At 36.7% G+C, this 18,143-nt stretch overlaps 3 protein-coding genes across 5 annotated transcripts; 2 read left to right on the top strand and 1 right to left on the bottom strand.

The window, feature by feature from the left end:
* Nucleotides 1-511: 511 nt before the first annotated feature.
* LOC106178076 (uncharacterized) lies at nucleotides 512-4,193 on the bottom strand. The gene is made up of 4 exons (XM_013561096.2): nucleotides 3,122-4,193; nucleotides 2,343-2,493; nucleotides 1,886-2,151; nucleotides 512-1,373 (listed from the first exon to the last, which is right to left on the bottom strand). The coding sequence occupies exons 1-4, from the start codon at nucleotides 3,573-3,575 to the stop codon at nucleotides 1,162-1,164; spliced, it is 1,083 nt and encodes a 360-aa protein (XP_013416550.1). The 5' UTR covers nucleotides 3,576-4,193; the 3' UTR covers nucleotides 512-1,161.
* Nucleotides 4,194-5,602: 1,409 nt separating this feature from the next.
* LOC106178027 (L-fucose dehydrogenase) lies at nucleotides 5,603-11,077 on the top strand. 2 transcript variants are annotated; one of them, XM_013561023.2, is made up of 10 exons: nucleotides 5,603-5,930; nucleotides 6,733-6,771; nucleotides 7,603-7,694; nucleotides 7,834-7,900; nucleotides 8,048-8,139; nucleotides 8,425-8,529; nucleotides 8,785-8,852; nucleotides 9,131-9,227; nucleotides 9,462-9,664; nucleotides 9,899-11,077. In XM_013561023.2, the coding sequence occupies exons 1-9, from the start codon at nucleotides 5,810-5,812 to the stop codon at nucleotides 9,627-9,629; spliced, it is 849 nt and encodes a 282-aa protein (XP_013416477.1). In that variant the 5' UTR covers nucleotides 5,603-5,809; the 3' UTR covers nucleotides 9,630-9,664; nucleotides 9,899-11,077. The 2 variants fall into 2 exon arrangements, with proteins under 2 accessions (XP_013416477.1, XP_013416475.1); XM_013561021.2 differs by having other exon boundaries at nucleotides 5,604-5,930; nucleotides 9,462-11,077.
* Nucleotides 11,078-11,228: 151 nt separating this feature from the next.
* LOC106178132 (glycoprotein-N-acetylgalactosamine 3-beta-galactosyltransferase 1) lies at nucleotides 11,229-17,869 on the top strand. Of its 2 annotated transcripts, XM_013561198.2 has the most exons (5): nucleotides 11,229-12,351; nucleotides 13,153-13,629; nucleotides 14,474-14,640; nucleotides 14,973-15,108; nucleotides 15,983-17,869. In XM_013561198.2, the coding sequence occupies exons 1-4, from the start codon at nucleotides 12,150-12,152 to the stop codon at nucleotides 15,084-15,086; spliced, it is 960 nt and encodes a 319-aa protein (XP_013416652.2). In that variant the 5' UTR covers nucleotides 11,229-12,149; the 3' UTR covers nucleotides 15,087-15,108; nucleotides 15,983-17,869. The 2 variants fall into 2 exon arrangements, with proteins under 2 accessions (XP_013416652.2, XP_013416651.2); XM_013561197.2 differs by having other exon boundaries at nucleotides 14,973-17,869.
* The last annotated feature ends 274 nt before the right edge of the window (nucleotides 17,870-18,143 follow it).

Raw genomic sequence — 18,143 nt, 5'->3', positions numbered from 1 at the left:
CGCAGCAAATGTAATATTGGTTTAAAGAAACGGGTAGGGCCCCACTCTAAATGCATTTCTTATTCCTGCGATTATGATTGACGTGGGTGAAAAAGTGGGAGAACCAAACCCCTAGCCCTCTTGACTCTTAAGCCTATACAATTAGTTATGAACGTGTGTGACAGAAAATCTGTGCATAAATAAATATATAACCGATACAACCTGCGTGGCATTCCTGTTCACCGTGAACGCAGCAGTTTCCGCGTGGCAGTTGTGTCATCAATCAAAATTAAGGTTTTCGTTCTTTTTTTATCTTATTTAAAATTCCCTCTACTTTATTTCATTTAATCCATTTCTTCATTTACGTATTTATCTTTTTTTCATTTGATGTTCTCCCTCCAATAAAGAAAGCTTTAACTTGGCACAAAATCGTAACCAACAAGCTGAAGAACTCGGTATACAAAACGAACAGCCAAACGTTTTATAATGTAATACTGCGCTGATGTTCTTCAAGAGCATTAAGTAAAATCAATCAACTATATGTATTTATTGTGCATAATATCTTTTGATATTCATATAGAATGTAATTTCACGTAAAATGTAACATTTCGCATTTATTACTTTCATAACGCCGTTAATTTCAAAGATGTCCAGCCAAAACGTATGTATGGTATCATAAAAACTTTTGATCACAATCATAAGAGAAAAGTACAAACCAGTATCTTAATAAAAATTAACTAAAATTGAAAGTTCATTTAAATGGTACTATTAGGTTGTTTATGTACACCATCATTAACTTGCCTGATTAATGTTGAATTAATACAAATTCATAAATTTAATTTCTACTTTATGTAACGCATTGTATAGAAGAGTGTAATTCGCGTTATACTATAAAAACATCAATATTAAATATCTTATTCAGCTTTTCATAATTAATATTGTACACCGTTAAACTGCTTCTACTTTTTCCTCTTTTCATCCCTAGTAGGTACAAACTGGTCTAAAAAGATATAAAACTTTAATTACCTGCACAAAGACATTTTACAAAAGACAAAATATTGAAACCCTAAGACAATAACAATAATAATAATAAAATGTTTCATGTACAAAGCACAAATTAACAAAACTCTTCATTTTCTATCCCCAATCCTTTCCTTTCAAAACTACATTTTTAAATTATTTTCACTGCTGAGGGTAAATAACAATCTTGCAAGCTTTTCCACTGAACAGGGTCTGAAATGCATCTTCGAATTTGGACATAGGAAACTCGTGCGTGATGACGTCACGTAGCTTAACCTTTCCCTCTGCTACTAGGCGCTCACACTCCTCCCAAGTATGACGAAAGTCATTAAAAGACCGCCCATGGACAGTCCTGATCTGGACGGCTTTGAAGACTATAGAAAAAACAATAATAATAATAATAATAATAATAATAATAATAATAATAATAAGCGTTTGACTAAACTTTTCTCCTAATTACAAGAACATGATAACAAAACTGAAACTAATGCAAACCGGCCAAGTTTCCATGGCTTATAAGATTTTAGATTTAAACCAAAAACTGAAATATGTAGAAAACTGTCTGTAGTAATTTGCTTACAAATAATCTCTATGCAAGTAAAAACTAAAGGGACAAAAAGAATTCTGAAAACTTAATCTGGTCTCAATTACAATATGGCGACATTGGGGAATGCGTTAAGGCATAAGATTATATAACGTGCTTTAGCTGAGTAGTTTTAATTAACAGTTAAAGAGGAGAATGATGTTCATTCTCGATTCCGTCAGATTGCCTTGTAGGTACTTAATCGAGTAACATCTATACAGAAGTTATAATCCGGTAATGAACTTCTATGACCATATACAGGATCGAGAGCAAGAAAAACCCTAAAAGTAACTGTTAACCTACCAACATTGGTCAGGGGGTCCTCGATATGGATAGGTTGTTTCGGCAGTCCTATTAGTACCACATTTCCACCCTTCCTAAGAGAGGTCCAGAGCGTGTTCACTGCGGGAGGAGCACCGCTGCATTCACATATTCTTCCTATACCGTTACCGTTAGTTTTTTCCATGATGACGTCCCGTAAATTATGTTCTGAAGTATTTATGACGTCATCAGCTCCCATTTGTTTTGCTAGGTCAAGTTGACGGGGATTTATATCGGCACCAAACACCCTGAAACATCAAATATTGTTTTGAAAAAAAATTAATTAAAATAACACTGAATTAAATATATGCTCTTACAAACAAGAAGGACAGTAAAATACTTTGTAAAAGGATAAAGAAATATAAACAAAAGCAGGTAAATAACATGTGCACAAAAACTTTCATTTGATGGTTATTCAATTTGAGAAATGAGAAATCACCTTCTTGCCCCCATGGCTTTAGCTACAGCTATAACCAATACGCCTATTGGACCGCAACCGATGACCAAAACATCTTCGTCTTCAACCTCCAACCTCTCTATGGCATTATGTGCCACGCCCATTGGTTCAAGACAAGCTGCCTCGGCCGGACCTAACAATAAACATACTTGTGGTAACTGACCATGTTCTTCTAAACCCTAGCTACCGATAAGTTATTCAAGTCAAATTCAAGGCAATATTTTCAAACAAAACGTTTTCTGAAACTTGGACAGTGGAGCTCGTTTCACCCCACTCCTGTATATAAATACAAAATTAAATTACACATTCTTGAACATGAAACTTCAGATATTGATGTTCTGATATGCTCAAACATGTATTTATATGAACGGTCATTTCTCCAGTCAACATATTCCATCGAGAGGCATAATTGTTTCACCTAGATAAAAAACAAATAACGTTTTTTGAAAAAAATATTTTTCAGATTCCTTATACGGAAGTCCGGTTAAAAGGAACATTAACATCAATGCTGTCTTTACATTTTTTCTGAAATTATATTTTAAGTTTTCTTTCTCATTCAAACTTATTATACTTTTTTCTGGAGCTATCTAAAAAAACAAATAATGTACAGGGGCGGATCCAGGATTTTAAATCCGCCAATGATGTATATCCGAAGCAAGACAGTATTATTTCTGGACATAATAGTCAACTTTCAAAATTCCCACTAAATCAAAGTCCGGGACTTCCGTTCGACCCTGACCTCTTGTAAACATTATACTCACTGATGTTTGTCTTTAACTGATAACAGTATTTAGAAGGCACAATGCTGTACTCAGAGCAGCCCCCGTGTGGAGTCCCCTTCCCGTGGCCATACTGGTTCATATTCCGACAAATCGAAAAATTCTGGTGTTCGCACTGATAACATTTTCCACAGAAATAATGATTTTCCACGCACACCCTCTGGCCCTCTTTAATCGTAGCCTCTGGGCCGCATCTAACCACAGTACCCGTTGTCTCGTGGCCAGGGGTGAAGGGCAGGGCTGCGATCACCCTGGCGATCTCGTTCCACCTGTACAAATTGATATCAGAGCCGCAAATTGCGTTTGCGTCCACTTTGATTAAGACTTCGTCTCCCTGAGGGTTTGGCACGGGAATAGTCTCAATTTTGAACGACTCCCCGGCCTCTCTCTTCATGAGAGCAAGCATCTTGCCGGGAACTTCTACAGCGCCAGCCATGGATGTTGGGATAATCTTGACCAAAGTTCAACGATGAAGTCTAACGACCTAATTGATAAGTGGTGTGATCTGCTTATTAAATGCGGGAAATCTAAATAACGAATGAGCTCGGACCAGATTATGGTTTATTGAAAATTCTTCTACCAGTATTAAAAGTCTTGGCCTCGACATTTACAAATATACATGTATGTACTTATTCTACATAATCTGTACCGTAATTTCAACCACATTTTCTCGTTCAGACTCTTGCAAATAGAAGTCTATGTCATCTCGTTCGGAATTTTCATTTTGATGTTCAGGAAGTCCGCCGAAGATCAAATTGTCCCGTATAGACTTTGATTGCTTCTTTCGAAGTTCTTCTACATATATCTGGTTGAAAGGATTAGCAAGACTGTGAATGACATCAAGTCGTCGAAGAGGTTACATATGAAATTGGTTTTTCTTCTCCATTTCGTTGATTTAACCTTCAAGTAATATTGTAATGTGTTAACACGTTGTCCATTTGGTCTAATGTGTGTAGTTTGTGGTTTATGTTGCTATGATAATATGGTATGTTGTGTTATATTTCATATGTTATATTATAATTTTATTATTGCACACGGATAAATTTAGCTACATGTACACAAATACGTATTTACCCCCCCCCCCTCCCCCAAAAATAAATAAATAAATAAATAAATATGTCGGTTCTTGGGGTATTGGACTTTGAGTGTATCCTCTGTGTTGGCTTGCCGTTAATCATAGCAGTCAGGGTTATTACTGAATAGCGTTTTATATGGTATCCATAGTTCACTTTTTGTTAGTCTGTGCCACCTTGAGTGCATCTCACGCAGACTTTATGAATGCTGTCACCACGCACGTTTTGCTGTTAGGCCTATTTGTGTTTTCCGTTTAATATATTTATTATTAAGCACTGAAATGTACATGGATAAGAAGATTAATCAAAAGTAAAAGCGATGCTTGGCCATCAATATTTAAATTGTGTATGGAGTACACGCTACCAAGTGCCTTATAGTTTGGAGATGCTTTCCCCAAGGAAGTAATAAACAAAGGCGATAATGATTTTTGGAATGATGTTTTAAAAGCATGGGAATGTGTAACAAGCATTATTTTTTAGAAGATAAGGGATTACTGACTCAACCTCTTTGGTATAATTGGAGGTAAAACTGTGTTAAATAAGGGATGGTATGAAAAAGGTACATGTATAAAGGTAATTGGTGATATAATAGTCAAAGATGGAGATTTTTCAGATCTGCCTGAATTTAATAGAAAATACAACTTGCAAAATACAGATTATCTTATATATCATGGTATATGCCAAGTCATTAAAGAATATATATGTAAAAGAAGAGGAATGAATATGGAGTCCATAGAATATCTATATATTATCTCTGTGCCCCCTCTTTATATTGTATATTGTTCTCTTTCTTTCTTTGTCTTTTATGTTTAATAAAAAAATAATTAATCCCCATAACTCTATTCTGTATGAAATCTTGTTTCCATTTATGGAAGTATGTCAAACAATTAGAAACGGTATTTCACACACACACACACACACACACACACACACACACACACATATAAAAATCCTCAAAAGCAGTGTGCTCTGTCACCTTTTGTTTAAATCATTCTGGCCTTAAGCAAAAGCTGTAATCCCGTTGAAAGGTAGCAGCAGGAAGAAGGATCCATGAGAATACAAAAACTCATCACAAAATAATGTACGGAAAAATAATGGGAATCTGTAGTGAAAACCATCGGATTTTACTGGCGTCTTCAGTATTTTTAAGACTTAATTTCCATCACTCCGACTAGAAAATACTCTCAGGGCGTAGGCCTACATTTCTTTATGTCTTGGGTCGGGTGACAGGTTACACGCATTTTTTGGTAAATCGTTATTATATGCTATGTAAAAAGAAAATATGAAAAAATGAACTATGGATTTCGTATTTAGCGCCACGGCGTATGCTGCATTAATACAAATGTCTGACACCTTGTTGATGACGTCATTTAACTCTATTTTTTGCAAAATTCTCGGAGTAGACCTACAGAAACGTGCACAGAATATCCAGAGAAATATCTGCGAATCTCTAATAAAGCTGTGATCCTGGTGGAATTATTCTTTTTGTGCTTCGAGGAAACCCTTAACCAATGAAATTAAAACTAGGTTATTCAAGGTCTCCTGAGGACACAGCACGCTTACCGGTGGTGCTTTGATAATACGCAAACATTATACCATGGCAAATAAGAATTTCGTCGAAGATGAGATATCGAACCACGGGTTACGGTACAAGGATAAGGTGGTACTAGTGACTGGTGGAGCAAGAGGTATCGGAAGGGGGTGTGTCGAGGTGTTTGGTAAGTAGGTATATGCTCACTTACATGTACTTTAGGGACAGGTAGAGTCTGTCGGGTCGATTACCACTGTTGTCAGTGGGTTGAGTCCTCTTCATGTAAGAATAAACAAAGAAACTGTGTCCGTCTAAACCGTACGTGTCAGTTTTTTATTTTGACAGTTTATTTTGCCAACTGTGTAGCTGCCTACAACCGATTTCCACTCTTTATTATGCAGCTCATGTAGAACTCTCGTGAGCAGAGGTTGTTTTTGCTGTTGTTTTTTTTTAGTTTAATCTGCGTGGCGCATGCGCAGTTTTTATATCCTATTAGCTAGGATTATCACATGCTGCCACCTTTAAGAAGAAGTAGTCCAAAAATAGTTCTTAATTAAATTACAAGACAGTACAGTACAATACTATACAATGAATTTTAATTCAAGTGGGTTACAAGTGAAATTTTAATAAAAGCTTCGAAGCTATATACTGTATTCCCCGACAGAAAAGAAATAGCTTAGGCTGTCTATTATACAAAACTGAGTTAAGGTGTATAATAGGCGTACTAACAGGTGCCACTAGTTATTATATTGTGCACTACGTAAATAATTTGATAGAACTTAAAAAGACAACAACTGTTCATTTTAGAATTCTTATTTCCTCCTTTTTTTGGGCAAGATCAGAGATATAAGAATATGTAAGCCCATTATAGATGTCTGTGGATATTGTTCTCTGGGCTAAGACCCACCAAACTGATGGTGGTGGGTCCTAGGATGGAAGGGGTTTCAACCATTTCACGCTTTGATGACCTTTTTTGTTCTAATTTTCAGTGAAAAATGGGGCAAAAGTAGCATTTTGTGATATTTTAGGTAGGTGGATCTTTCACTTTATCTGAATACTGCATCTACTGTATATCGACTTCAAATGATTGTCCATGAGGGTTTTTTTCACCTTCAACCTTCCTGTTTCCCTTCAAGTACATGTACCCTTTATTTATGCTTTGCCTCAAAGGCACCCTACATGATTTTGAATTAGAAAATAAACCTCTACTATTTTTTTTTTTGTAAATTGCATTATACACGGATTAATTTCCAGTAACCGAATCGAAAAAGGAACATTGTATTCAGATGACCCATTTGAATTCATGTATTAGTTAAAAGCATTTTTTCCCATCGAAATGTTGAAATCATAAATAGTGTTACATTTCTTCGATAAAACTGGCAACTACATGCACTGGTACACAGCTGGATTAACTTATACAGTGTAGGTATATTTCATATGAAGAATTGATGTACATGTAGGCCTACCTTAGGCGTTGTATGGCGAAATTATGACACGCGTCTGATTATTAGTACCAGAAATTTAATTGTAAAATGTATATAGACAGGGTCGCTTGCTGAGAAAAAAATACTAGGGGGATCTGTTGAAGGACTACAATACCACCCGTGGTACTTACCTACATGTAGGCGGTATCTGTAGGAAAAGAAAGAGATTTCTGATACATTTCTGATAGACTGTGAGAAAGGAAAAGGCTAACACTTCATAAATACCGGTACATACTCCCTCCCTTCGCCGCAAAGAAAAACTCAATAATCTCTGCCTCCTCCCCCCGCAGCCTACAGCCTTGACACACACACACACACACACACACACACACACACGTACTAGTAATACTAATACATAAAGCATCATGATTTTAGAGCGTGAGGGGAAGGTTTTCGAAGAAGAACAGAGACTTGTTGGAGAGGCGATGTTCATTCCTTGCGACGTCACTAACGAGGAACAGATAAAGGTGATTGTTTACACAGGATGTAGGGACATTTGCATCGTATTCTACATGACAGTATAGAAAATTGAAAATAGTGTTTATTGTCCTACGATTATAAAAATTCTATTTTTACATTAAAAACTAATCTTGTATATCCTTTCAGATGGTTGTGAAGAAAACAACTGAAAGCTTTGGGCGTCTAGACTGTCTAATCAATAACGCTGGGTCACGTACGTATACCATTCACAACTAACATGTGCCTACATTTGTATAGGCCTATATGGCAATCATGCAAAGGGATTTTCTCAAAGATCTTATGGAATGAAATACAATAAATAAGTAAGTAAATTAACGCGATATAATTCTTTGAATTTCAGACCCAGATATAAAAATGATAGATGATTTTACTGCAGAGGATTTTAGACAACTGCTCAACATTAACCTCGTCAGCTATTTTCTTTTTTGTAAGGTGGGTGACAGGCAATTATATGATGCAACTAGAAGATTCTAATCCTTTAATTGGGATGGCAGATTATCATCTTTTTCTGTCAGCCCTTTTTTGCGCAGATGCGTCATCACATTTATGACAGGCTTTACAGTCCGAGAAACATAATGAATGCTGACGCATCAACGCACCAGTTTTTAGCTAATTCTATCACGCATTTTCACAAACATGACGCTTTTGTCATGATATTTTTCATTGCAAACATATTTGTTTCCGTGGTTGTTATGTGTATTTCTAACTTGTTTTCAGCACGCTTTACCCCACCTACGGTCTAGCCATGGTAGCATTGTAAATGTATCCAGCATGGTGGGACAATATGGAGCATCTGGCTCGGTGACGTACGGTGCAACGAAGGTTCATAAAGAACTTAAACTACATTCTCCTGACAGTAGAGCAAAATGTCACTTTATCTAAGTCAGTGTTTCAATTAACTGATGAGCATTCAAGACATTCAAGACTGGTCAAGACTGGTTGTCATACCAAAGTAATAAGTCCTCATTATATCTATTGTTAAGACAAAATAATAATTATCGGCGTGTTCAATATTAGCTGTATAATGCATTAAAAAGTATCTAAGTTTAGTTTTTTATTTTTTGTTTATTGCCACAGGGTGCCATATTAGCAATGACTAAGTCCTTGGCGGTGGATGAAGCCGTTCACGGTGTTAGAGTAAACAGGTCAGTGCATTGAAGTAAATCAGACAAAAATGTTAGAAAGATAACATTATGATGAATACCCGGTGACCATGCCCATCATGATTTTGATAATTTCTTTTAAAAATAAAAAAGCTAAAAAGACCTTCGAAGCATGAGCAAATGAAACACTGTAAAGCAATAAATAGAAAAGAAAACGTACTAAGCATTTCGTTCAGTTTTTTTTCAACAAAATCGCTATGTTATCTATGGCTTGATAAACCTCTAGAAATCTTGTGCAGACATTATTTCATACTTTGTAGCATATCACCAAGCACCATAAAAACCCCCATGCTCGATTTTTTTCTGAATCAATCCGAAAATCCTCAAGACGCCACCAAGGCAGCAGCAGATTTACAGGTATGCATTAGTGTAATTGAGCGCTTGTGTCATATCTAAAACGATGGTATCATATAAGCATAATTCAGATTTCACGGACAATCAGACCATCTATTTAAAACGTAAACCTACATAATTGCTGGCTGCAGTGTGCAAAAAAAAAAAAAAAAAAATTATCTGGAAGACAGGTGTTTTACGTACATCGCCTGTACACGAAACGTTTTCTGACGGGGTTGTTTCTGCTGTCAATTCCAGACACTTGGGCGTATGGGCACGCCCGAAGAATGTGGGGAGGCATGTCTTTTTCTTGCAGCGGAAGGTTCATTTTGCACTGGCGTAGATATACTCTTGAGTGGTGGTGCAGAACTGGGATATGGGCATAAATCGCAAACTGGGAATGTCGGAAAGGGGTATTTTGCCTAAACAGCAACACAAATTTCATTATTTTTATGGTGAAGGTGAATATTATGTAATTCTACGATTACGTAGTAACACTGTAACTTAGTCAAGCATATCCCTATGAAAATCCATAGAGTCAATGGCAACACGCAGGTGACAGAGTTAAATTTTAAATGAATGGAGTTAAACCTTTCATGTACGTTTTGAATTTCAATTCATTTCAAAAATGTAATTAGGCCTACCGGTAGATACCCTGCGTTTACTATATATTGTTGCCATTTTTTTTACTCCAGTTCATGTATGGAAATGGGGACGGATTTCCCTATTGAGACTAGTGCAATGGGAGTAGTAGGTAATTACGCCTTGGAGGTTATGTTTACGTTTTTCTGTTAGTAACATTATGTAAACAGTTATGAACGGGTCAAGAAGAATGTTTTAGGATAGGTCAGACTTTGGCTAACTTAGAATCGATTAGATATGGTGATGAACCATTACTTAAAGGGATAATAACTCTTCGTATGAGATTTATATTTCACAATAAAAACATTGTGAACAACTCATAGAAATATAATATATTCTGTTTTACCACAAAAACGGCAGTTATAGCTATTATTCTGATATTTGAGCTTGTCTATAGACCACGTGACCTCCATTGATGGCTATACACTGTTATAATCTCTTAAGAGATTATAACAAAAAAAATTTTTTTTTAGAAAAAAACCAGGGACTAACTTTGAATGTAAAAATGGATTCGTTAACCATTGGTAAGTATGGGAAAATTATTGTTTACTCCAGGAAAATTCATTTTTTTGGCCAAAACGAAGAGTTAATATCCCTTTAATCAATCAAATAATGAGATTTAAGCTGTCTTGGCGGAGGTCTGCATCCTCTGAATGCTTTTCTATTTTGTCAATATTTTTATATAATTTTTTAAAAAATCTATGCATTTTGAAGCTCAGATAAGCAATAAAAATATTCGAGATTGTCTGTTACTGCTGACCAGGTATGTTTCTTATTGTAAATGATATTTTAATAAATGGTTTAGTAATACCTTGTCTGGGCACAGTGTGCGCTTAATTAATAGTTATTGATATAAACATGTATTTTGTATTTCACTGCTCTTCATGGTCATTGGTTACTAGTAGTAGTTAGTTTATCAGTAAATGGCTGACTTTATTTAAAGCAGTTTGTACCGACAGCTCCTCGTTTATTGTGCCCAGGTACAGATAATATATTGCTACGGACCAAACGGTTTCACAGCATGTTAACGACCTTTAGTATCAACACTGCTTTTTTCGTAACATCAGTGCCTATTTAAGTATTCAAATGACCACTACTTTCCTTCCTTCATTCATTCTGCTGTTGCCACAAGATAACCCAGTCTTCTCAGGTACTACAAGTCTGCAGTAGACAACATTGTTTGTGAGATCTTATTTCACATAATTAGAAATAAATATATTTATAAACCGCCATTCAACATGCTTTATAATCTGTGTGATGAATTTGTGTAAATGTGTGTTCTATGGATTTATTTCACGAGCTAGATACTTGATTTAGCGGGTTAATTTCGGTTAGCATGAAGAATAGTTATCAAAAAGTCATAAACTTCCAACACACATAGCTATTGCCATGATGCACATTAAACGCACGCACTGCATTACACTATTTCCCATCCTACACCACATCATGTTATGTTAGCACCATAGCGTGGTCCCATTAGTTTGGCAGCGGACTTGTTACGACAACTCTACGCGCCAATTTCTGAATTTTTTTGGCAACTATTGTGGCATGACAAGCCCTCTTGCAAAACACGAACTCATTACAAGCTGTCACCTCAGGAAGGGTGATCACAGTTGGCTACGTTGCAAATTGCGTGTCTTTGCGGTGGAGAATGGTGCCACATTGTCGATCATATTTGGGCGTGGCCAGTTCCACTTTCATGGACTTTTCACATTTATGAGTGCTTAATACGATCACATGAATATTGGTGGCAAACTTTTGTCAACCCTATGTGTCAATCGCTGAGCTACCTAGATGTACTGCAACAGTCCATAGCACTGGGGGAGAAAAAATACCGTAACTTATTTCAGTTAGGTGAATGATAAATGTTAAGTACTGTACTGAATTGTTGTACGGACACAATACGAATATTAATGCTGACAGCAACATGTGGAATGCAAGCTGTTGAAAATTGGTAATTATTCACACCTGGATACATGAGGGACCATATTTTTTCATTTTATATTTGAAATGTATTTTTACGTTTATGTCAAAGATCAATAAAATTATGATAAAATATGTGTTGGTGATACAGACAATGGACGGTGTTTCTTGCGTGAATTAGACACATCTAAACTTATTAAGACTTGCGTTGTCTAGGGGCAATTTTGGCTGAACTCCGCAACCCTACATCGTAGCCAATAGGTTAGGACTACAGGTAACACTGTATCATCAAATTCCCAGTGTATATCAGTGCACCAGGTAGAAAGGAAGTTTATCAAACTGTATTGTGGGGAAATCATCAGAGATCATATAACAAAACGCATGTGTCGATCCAGGATTTGGGTGTTTTGTGGAATTAATGCTTTATTATGTAGCGGTATTTACCTGTGGTTGTTTGTAAACTACCATACCCATGAAGAGAGGCGCGACCACAGATTCTGGGCGGCAAAGGCACTTCGAGAGTTGTCAATATTGGGAAATAAAAAGGAAATTCGGTACAGGTTAGATTATACCAGAAATCGGGGTAAGTAGTATGCCCTGGCCAGTAAGATTATGTCATAGCCCCCGGCTATATGATTTCACAGTAAATGTCAGTGAATTTACTTCGAGTGTATAGTATGCCTTTAAGTTAGCATGTGTAATTTTTCCTCATGTTTTGGTACATTGTCCAACCAGATGAGTGGGTGGCTGTTTTAAGTGTATTTTTTTGTCATATGTGAAAGGCAGATTGCTGATCAGACACTACATACCTTCTATTAGCATGATCTCTCAATGGGGGTGGGGGTGGGGGGGGGGTGGGGGGGTGTCAGATGTGGCCACGTTACCACGAAGTCGATCGGGTACATGTATGATATGAGAGTGGCAGCGGTCATTTCATTGCCCACGCTAGATTAATTCCTTCAATACTTATTCACTAAAATTTTAGTTTGAAAACAATTGGTAACATTGGTATTTTTTCTTTGACACTAGGAAACACGTAAAGTTTAATGTAAGAAGAATCTGTTTTGATGGATTCGATGAAACGGGAGATACCTAGGGTTACACTAGTTTATATCGAAGTGACAGCTGTACATTATTTAAATATTGAATTTAATGGTTGGTAGAATGTCAATATATTTAGCACATGGTCTGTGTATTTCATTTTACTGATATCTAAAAATCTGCCCTGTCTGCAATCGTGTGAGATTTCTCCAGTTGGCCAACTGTTGTGGGTGCAACGGACACATTGTTTTTTAAAGCAATTACAATGAAATATCAGAAAACTTCATTTCATAGAAGTTAAGATTTGTTATGCTATCTAGTATTTTCTTTTTTTAAATTTTAGGAACAAAATACAGAATCCTTTGCTGGATACTTACAGACCCAGATGATTTACAAAAGAGAACGATTCATGTAAAAAATACATGGACTCGAAGGTGTGACAAAAGTTTATTCATGAGCTCCGCAGAAAATAAAAGTTTTCCGACGATCGGGCTTAATGTTAGTAGCGGGAGGGAGCACATCGCCGCAAAGTCAAAAGCGGCATGGGTATACATTTACAACAATTTTGCCAGCAGTGCAGATTACTTCATGAAAGCCGATCCAGACACTTACGTTATTATAGAAAACTTAAGAAACTACCTGTCCTTTCGAAACTCTTCAGTGGCAGAATATTTTGGTCATTCTTTCAAGCTACCACACAGACAGCTTAATTTCACATACATGAGCGGAGGGTCTGGCTTGGTACTGTCCAAGGAGGCGCTTCGACTCTTAGTCACCAAAGCCTTTTTCTTAAAACCTTCTTGCATACCAGATGGAACAGGTAGGGAAACTTAATGAAATACCAATAAATGAACTTTAACTCAATGGGTAGTCTTGGTTGCAGAAATTAGAGCCATGGTCCTTACACGTCCCTAAGAATTACATGTAATTTAAGTATTGAAGATAACATTACAGTAACACAATCGTAACAACATCAATCGCACCAACAGCAGCAACAAGTACACCAATTAAGAAATGGCGACAGCCAGCCATACATGCGGCGTTCCTAAATACTGAGGACGGGTTTTTAGATATTAATGTGTATCGCAAATCTGCGCAGTACCGTAGGTTTGATAATGGCCATCCAACGGTAAAAAGTGGGCTCTTTAATGAAAATAGTTGGGGGCTCGGGGGGACATCTTACTCTTATGATAGTGAAGACAGTTGTCCATGAAATTCAAAAAAATATTTTAAGCAAAAGTTGCCTCAGGAGGCCATTAAACTACAGACTTGACTAAGGTCCCGTAACCAATACTTTATAGTTTGTATCATAACACCCAGTGGCGCACAAGTTACGAGCAGTGCATACTATACATTGGTGCCTGTAGTCAGTGACCGACCCAGAAGACCAAGAAAAGAAAGATAACACCTTGTTATGAACGAGTAACGATGTCACATACAATAACCAACTATTCTAAGTGTGAAAGAACTAGGCAAAGTATCAACCACATTTAATAAAACATTTGGATATAATAATTAGAATTGTCAAATACTACCATATATAAGATCCAACGAAACTATTTTGTGTTTTTATCCATTTTTGTTTCAACATGACAGCTTCGTGTCGCGCGCTATTCCAAAATGAAATCCGCTTTGTATTTTTCATAGGTATGTATTTATCTTAGGTGAGGACTGGAAAACTGCTCAATGTCTAAGCAGAGTCGGAGCTAAAGCAGTAAACACAACTGACGAACTTGGTAGGGAAAGATTTTTGCCGTTCACACCTCTGACACACATCTTGGGACAGTACCCTAAATGGTATTATACGTGGGATCAGAACAGAGCCCGACGGGTTGGTGGTTCCTAATGTTGTGCTCTTGACTGCCGTCTTGATTGATTTGACGAACTTATTTTGTAGTTAAATTAAGGAAGAAGACGGTTGGATCTAGTCAAACCCCAGAAAATTGATGATAAACCCAGTTATAGTTAACCCAGTTCCTCTTCTTAGAGACTTCACTTGCCAGTGTTAGATTTAATGTGTTAACAGACCAGTAATTTTTTTATTTCAATTAAAACTGCGCTACAAGCGAATTGTGACCATTATAATTTATTATGTTATTTATCACCGCTATCATTATTGTTATCATTTATATTTATCATTAAATGTTTGTTTCCCATTTTCAGGGGCTGAACTGCTGCAGCAAATATCCCATCTCATTCCACTACATGAGTCCAAGAGAACTGAACACTTTGGAATACCTGTTTTACCATGTTCGCGTTGCTAAGGAAAAGGTTTAGACACTTAAAATTTTGGAAATACGTAAGCATCATTAGATTTCAAGAAAGAAAAGGATGTACATCTCTGGGATATATTCCTGTAATGTTTTGGTTATATCGCTATGCAGCAAAATGATCCAACAATTTTAAGTGGGTCTACTATTTACTTCAAATACTACAAAAATATTTTAAATCGGAGCCACTTTCGAAACGTCACTCCTTCTGCGTTAATTCTTAATACTAGAACGATGATTGAAAGGGCCATTTTTCCTTTCTAAGTATACACGGAATGTCCTGAGACTACAAATTGGCATGACGTTCTGACAAATGATCGGATTACTTGGGAGTTTGTCATTGGAAAGCTAATCACGTCCAACTAAGCCAGCTGTGGGCAATTATTACACATAATGATGTACTACCTAGAAAATTGACTCTCTTGAAAGTATAAATAAGTCCTTTTCCTCTTATTTCTCAAACACAATGTTAAGTCTATGCGTGATGTGGATCTTTTATACGATGCTGTGGTCCCAGGTAATTTTATGACACATTTACATTGTAGCTTTTCTAACACTTAAAGTAATTTAGTTTAAATGTAAACTTTCGGTAGATCAATAACTTTAAACGAAACTTCATTCAGTGGTCTAGAACAAATTTGTGCCTCGTGTTGTCTTCATTTAAGTATCATTACTGACATGTTACGTTTTTAGGTAACAGGTGACGATTTTATTCACAACAGAGCTGTACACTTGTTTTAAATGTTAAAATTAAAAGAAAAACTCGATGGTGTTACTTTAAACACACACACGCACGCACACACACACACACTTAATGTTTGAAATTTATGCAGAGCGTGCATTCTATTACAAATCGTTTCTGTTGCACGCATGTAGACCTTTTGTCATACTGTTCATCTTTAGGTTTTAGACACAGCAAGTTGTGAAAGAACCTGGGCAGCCCGAAGCATTTCAATATCAGTTACAAGGGAAAGAAGCGAGAGAAAACAAACAGTTGTAGCAGTGTTCCAAAAATCACAAAATGCAGATCAATTGTATACTATTTCAGGCCCAGAAAAGTGGATAAAAAATTTGGAGAGGACAATCAGTATGGACTATCGGAACATTGTACTTGACATTGCTCGAAAGGGTACGGCAAAAAATCGGCACCAAAGATCACTCGCCGGTTCTAATTACAAGGAGACAATTCTAACAAAAAACTTTTCAGAGAACTTGGGTTCGGCCTTGCAAGAGAACATTGATTTCAACGCAACAGTTCTGTACGAACATAAAGTGGACTGGAGTTTGCCAGTATTTGAAAACAGCAGTGAGAATTTAAATGATAGCAACTCGGCTGATCGTGGGAGAAATGACGCTATGGTTTACGTGCTAATTTCCACAGATGTTTGGTGTGTTTTTACCAACATAATGAACACACTGATTTGGACAAAGTTGAAAAAAGAGCCTCATTCCAAGCATTTTATATCTTTTTTCATTGTGCTCGCAATTTCCGATGGTTTAACTTGCGCCATGAGATTCCCAATATATATGGCTAAGGGTATAGCTCCCTTACTTCCGAAATATGCAAGTAAAGACCTCAGGATGTTGCACGTCTATTGTAGTGCTATATCTAAACTGATATTTTACTTTTCGCATTTGCTATTGACCTCTATCTCAGTAGGGCGTTTCTTAGTCCTCAGATACCCTTTATTAATCTATAAACGAAAATCCGCCGTGAAAAAGTTAACATTTGTTTGGATATCAATTTTACTCTTTGTGGTGATTATAATAGCTATTACCCAATTTCAGACTTTGGCCTCCGGTAAAAAAATAGACAGAACACATGCCGAGATTGTTGCCATCGTTATACCCTTAGCGATCCAACTTATATCGGGTTCATGTTTGCTTCGACTCATGACCATTCGCAACTCCCAAGCGAAAGGGCCTACTGGTCCAGTTTCGCAGAGTTTGTCTGCTCAAAACAACATCACCGCGGCTATTACGTTTAACACATTAGCAGCGTTCATGTTAATCCTCCCGTACACTGTCCACACTACTTTAGTAAATGCTGGATTGGTTAAGCGCTCTGGTCTCATCACCCATATTCTCAGTACATTTCGCGTTATGAACTGTGGTGTTAATTTTATCATATACTTATTAACACATGTTAGATTTCGCAAAAAGATTCAGGAAGTGTTGCACATTGATGTAATTTGTCGCAAAAATAAAATCCAGGCGAATCCCGAAACCGATAATGAGTCGATACAACAATCCGGCAATGGGGGTAATCCTTTCGAAACTTTTCAATTTATCCGACTGGGTGTAGTAAATAATTTGAATACTGTAGACACGATGCCCCAATCTAACGTAAATGGCCAAGAGTAAAGAATTCCCACAGAACCTTGAGTTGGACGTGTTGTCTGTAGCAACCACACAGCTTCACATCCAACTTCTGGTTCTCTTATTGGCGATCTTGTAATCAAATAGAGTATCCCGAGCGTTAATAACCAACATCTATACTAACCATAAGGTCTACCAATATTTTTTTGGGGAAAGTAGGGATCGACTACTCCCGTTATTGAGCCTGTAAAAAAACGCACAGACTTTTTATGGTTTTCTCTAAGTTAAGTTGTGATTCACACTTGTATTTTGCTTGTATCACGCACACTAAATATTGTTTTGCTTTGCTTTGTAGGTCTGTTGTATAAAATACATAAAAATGTACGTTTCCAGATAAATATTTTTCCTTGTTCATTTGTTAGGAACCTCTTTCAAACAATAACAGTAATAAATTGTACTATCAATTGGTGATATTTTTCTGCAAATGCCTTATCTGATTGGCATACCTGACTGTTCATTATCAAACTATTCGTTTATTTTATATTCACTGAATTGGCTGGCATTGAATGCTGCCAAGAAGAACGAATGTGAACCAAGTGCTCTTCTGATACCATAATGTCCATTTTATGTCTACATGAAAGGTGGCAGATAAATGGAGTCCCTCGAGGACTCGGCGTGATTACAATAAATGTGTCCGTGGTATCAATTTACACCTTAATAGGCAATTCCATATCCTGATCGACTA

Source organism: Lingula anatina, chromosome 1 (genome assembly GCF_051362555.1).
Source record: "Lingula anatina isolate TDL-2025a chromosome 1, LinAna3.0, whole genome shotgun sequence".
NCBI lineage: Eukaryota > Metazoa > Brachiopoda > Lingulata > Lingulida > Lingulidae > Lingula > Lingula anatina.
Note: the sequence above shows the minus strand (reverse complement) of the source record. Positions and strands in the feature narration are given on the sequence as shown.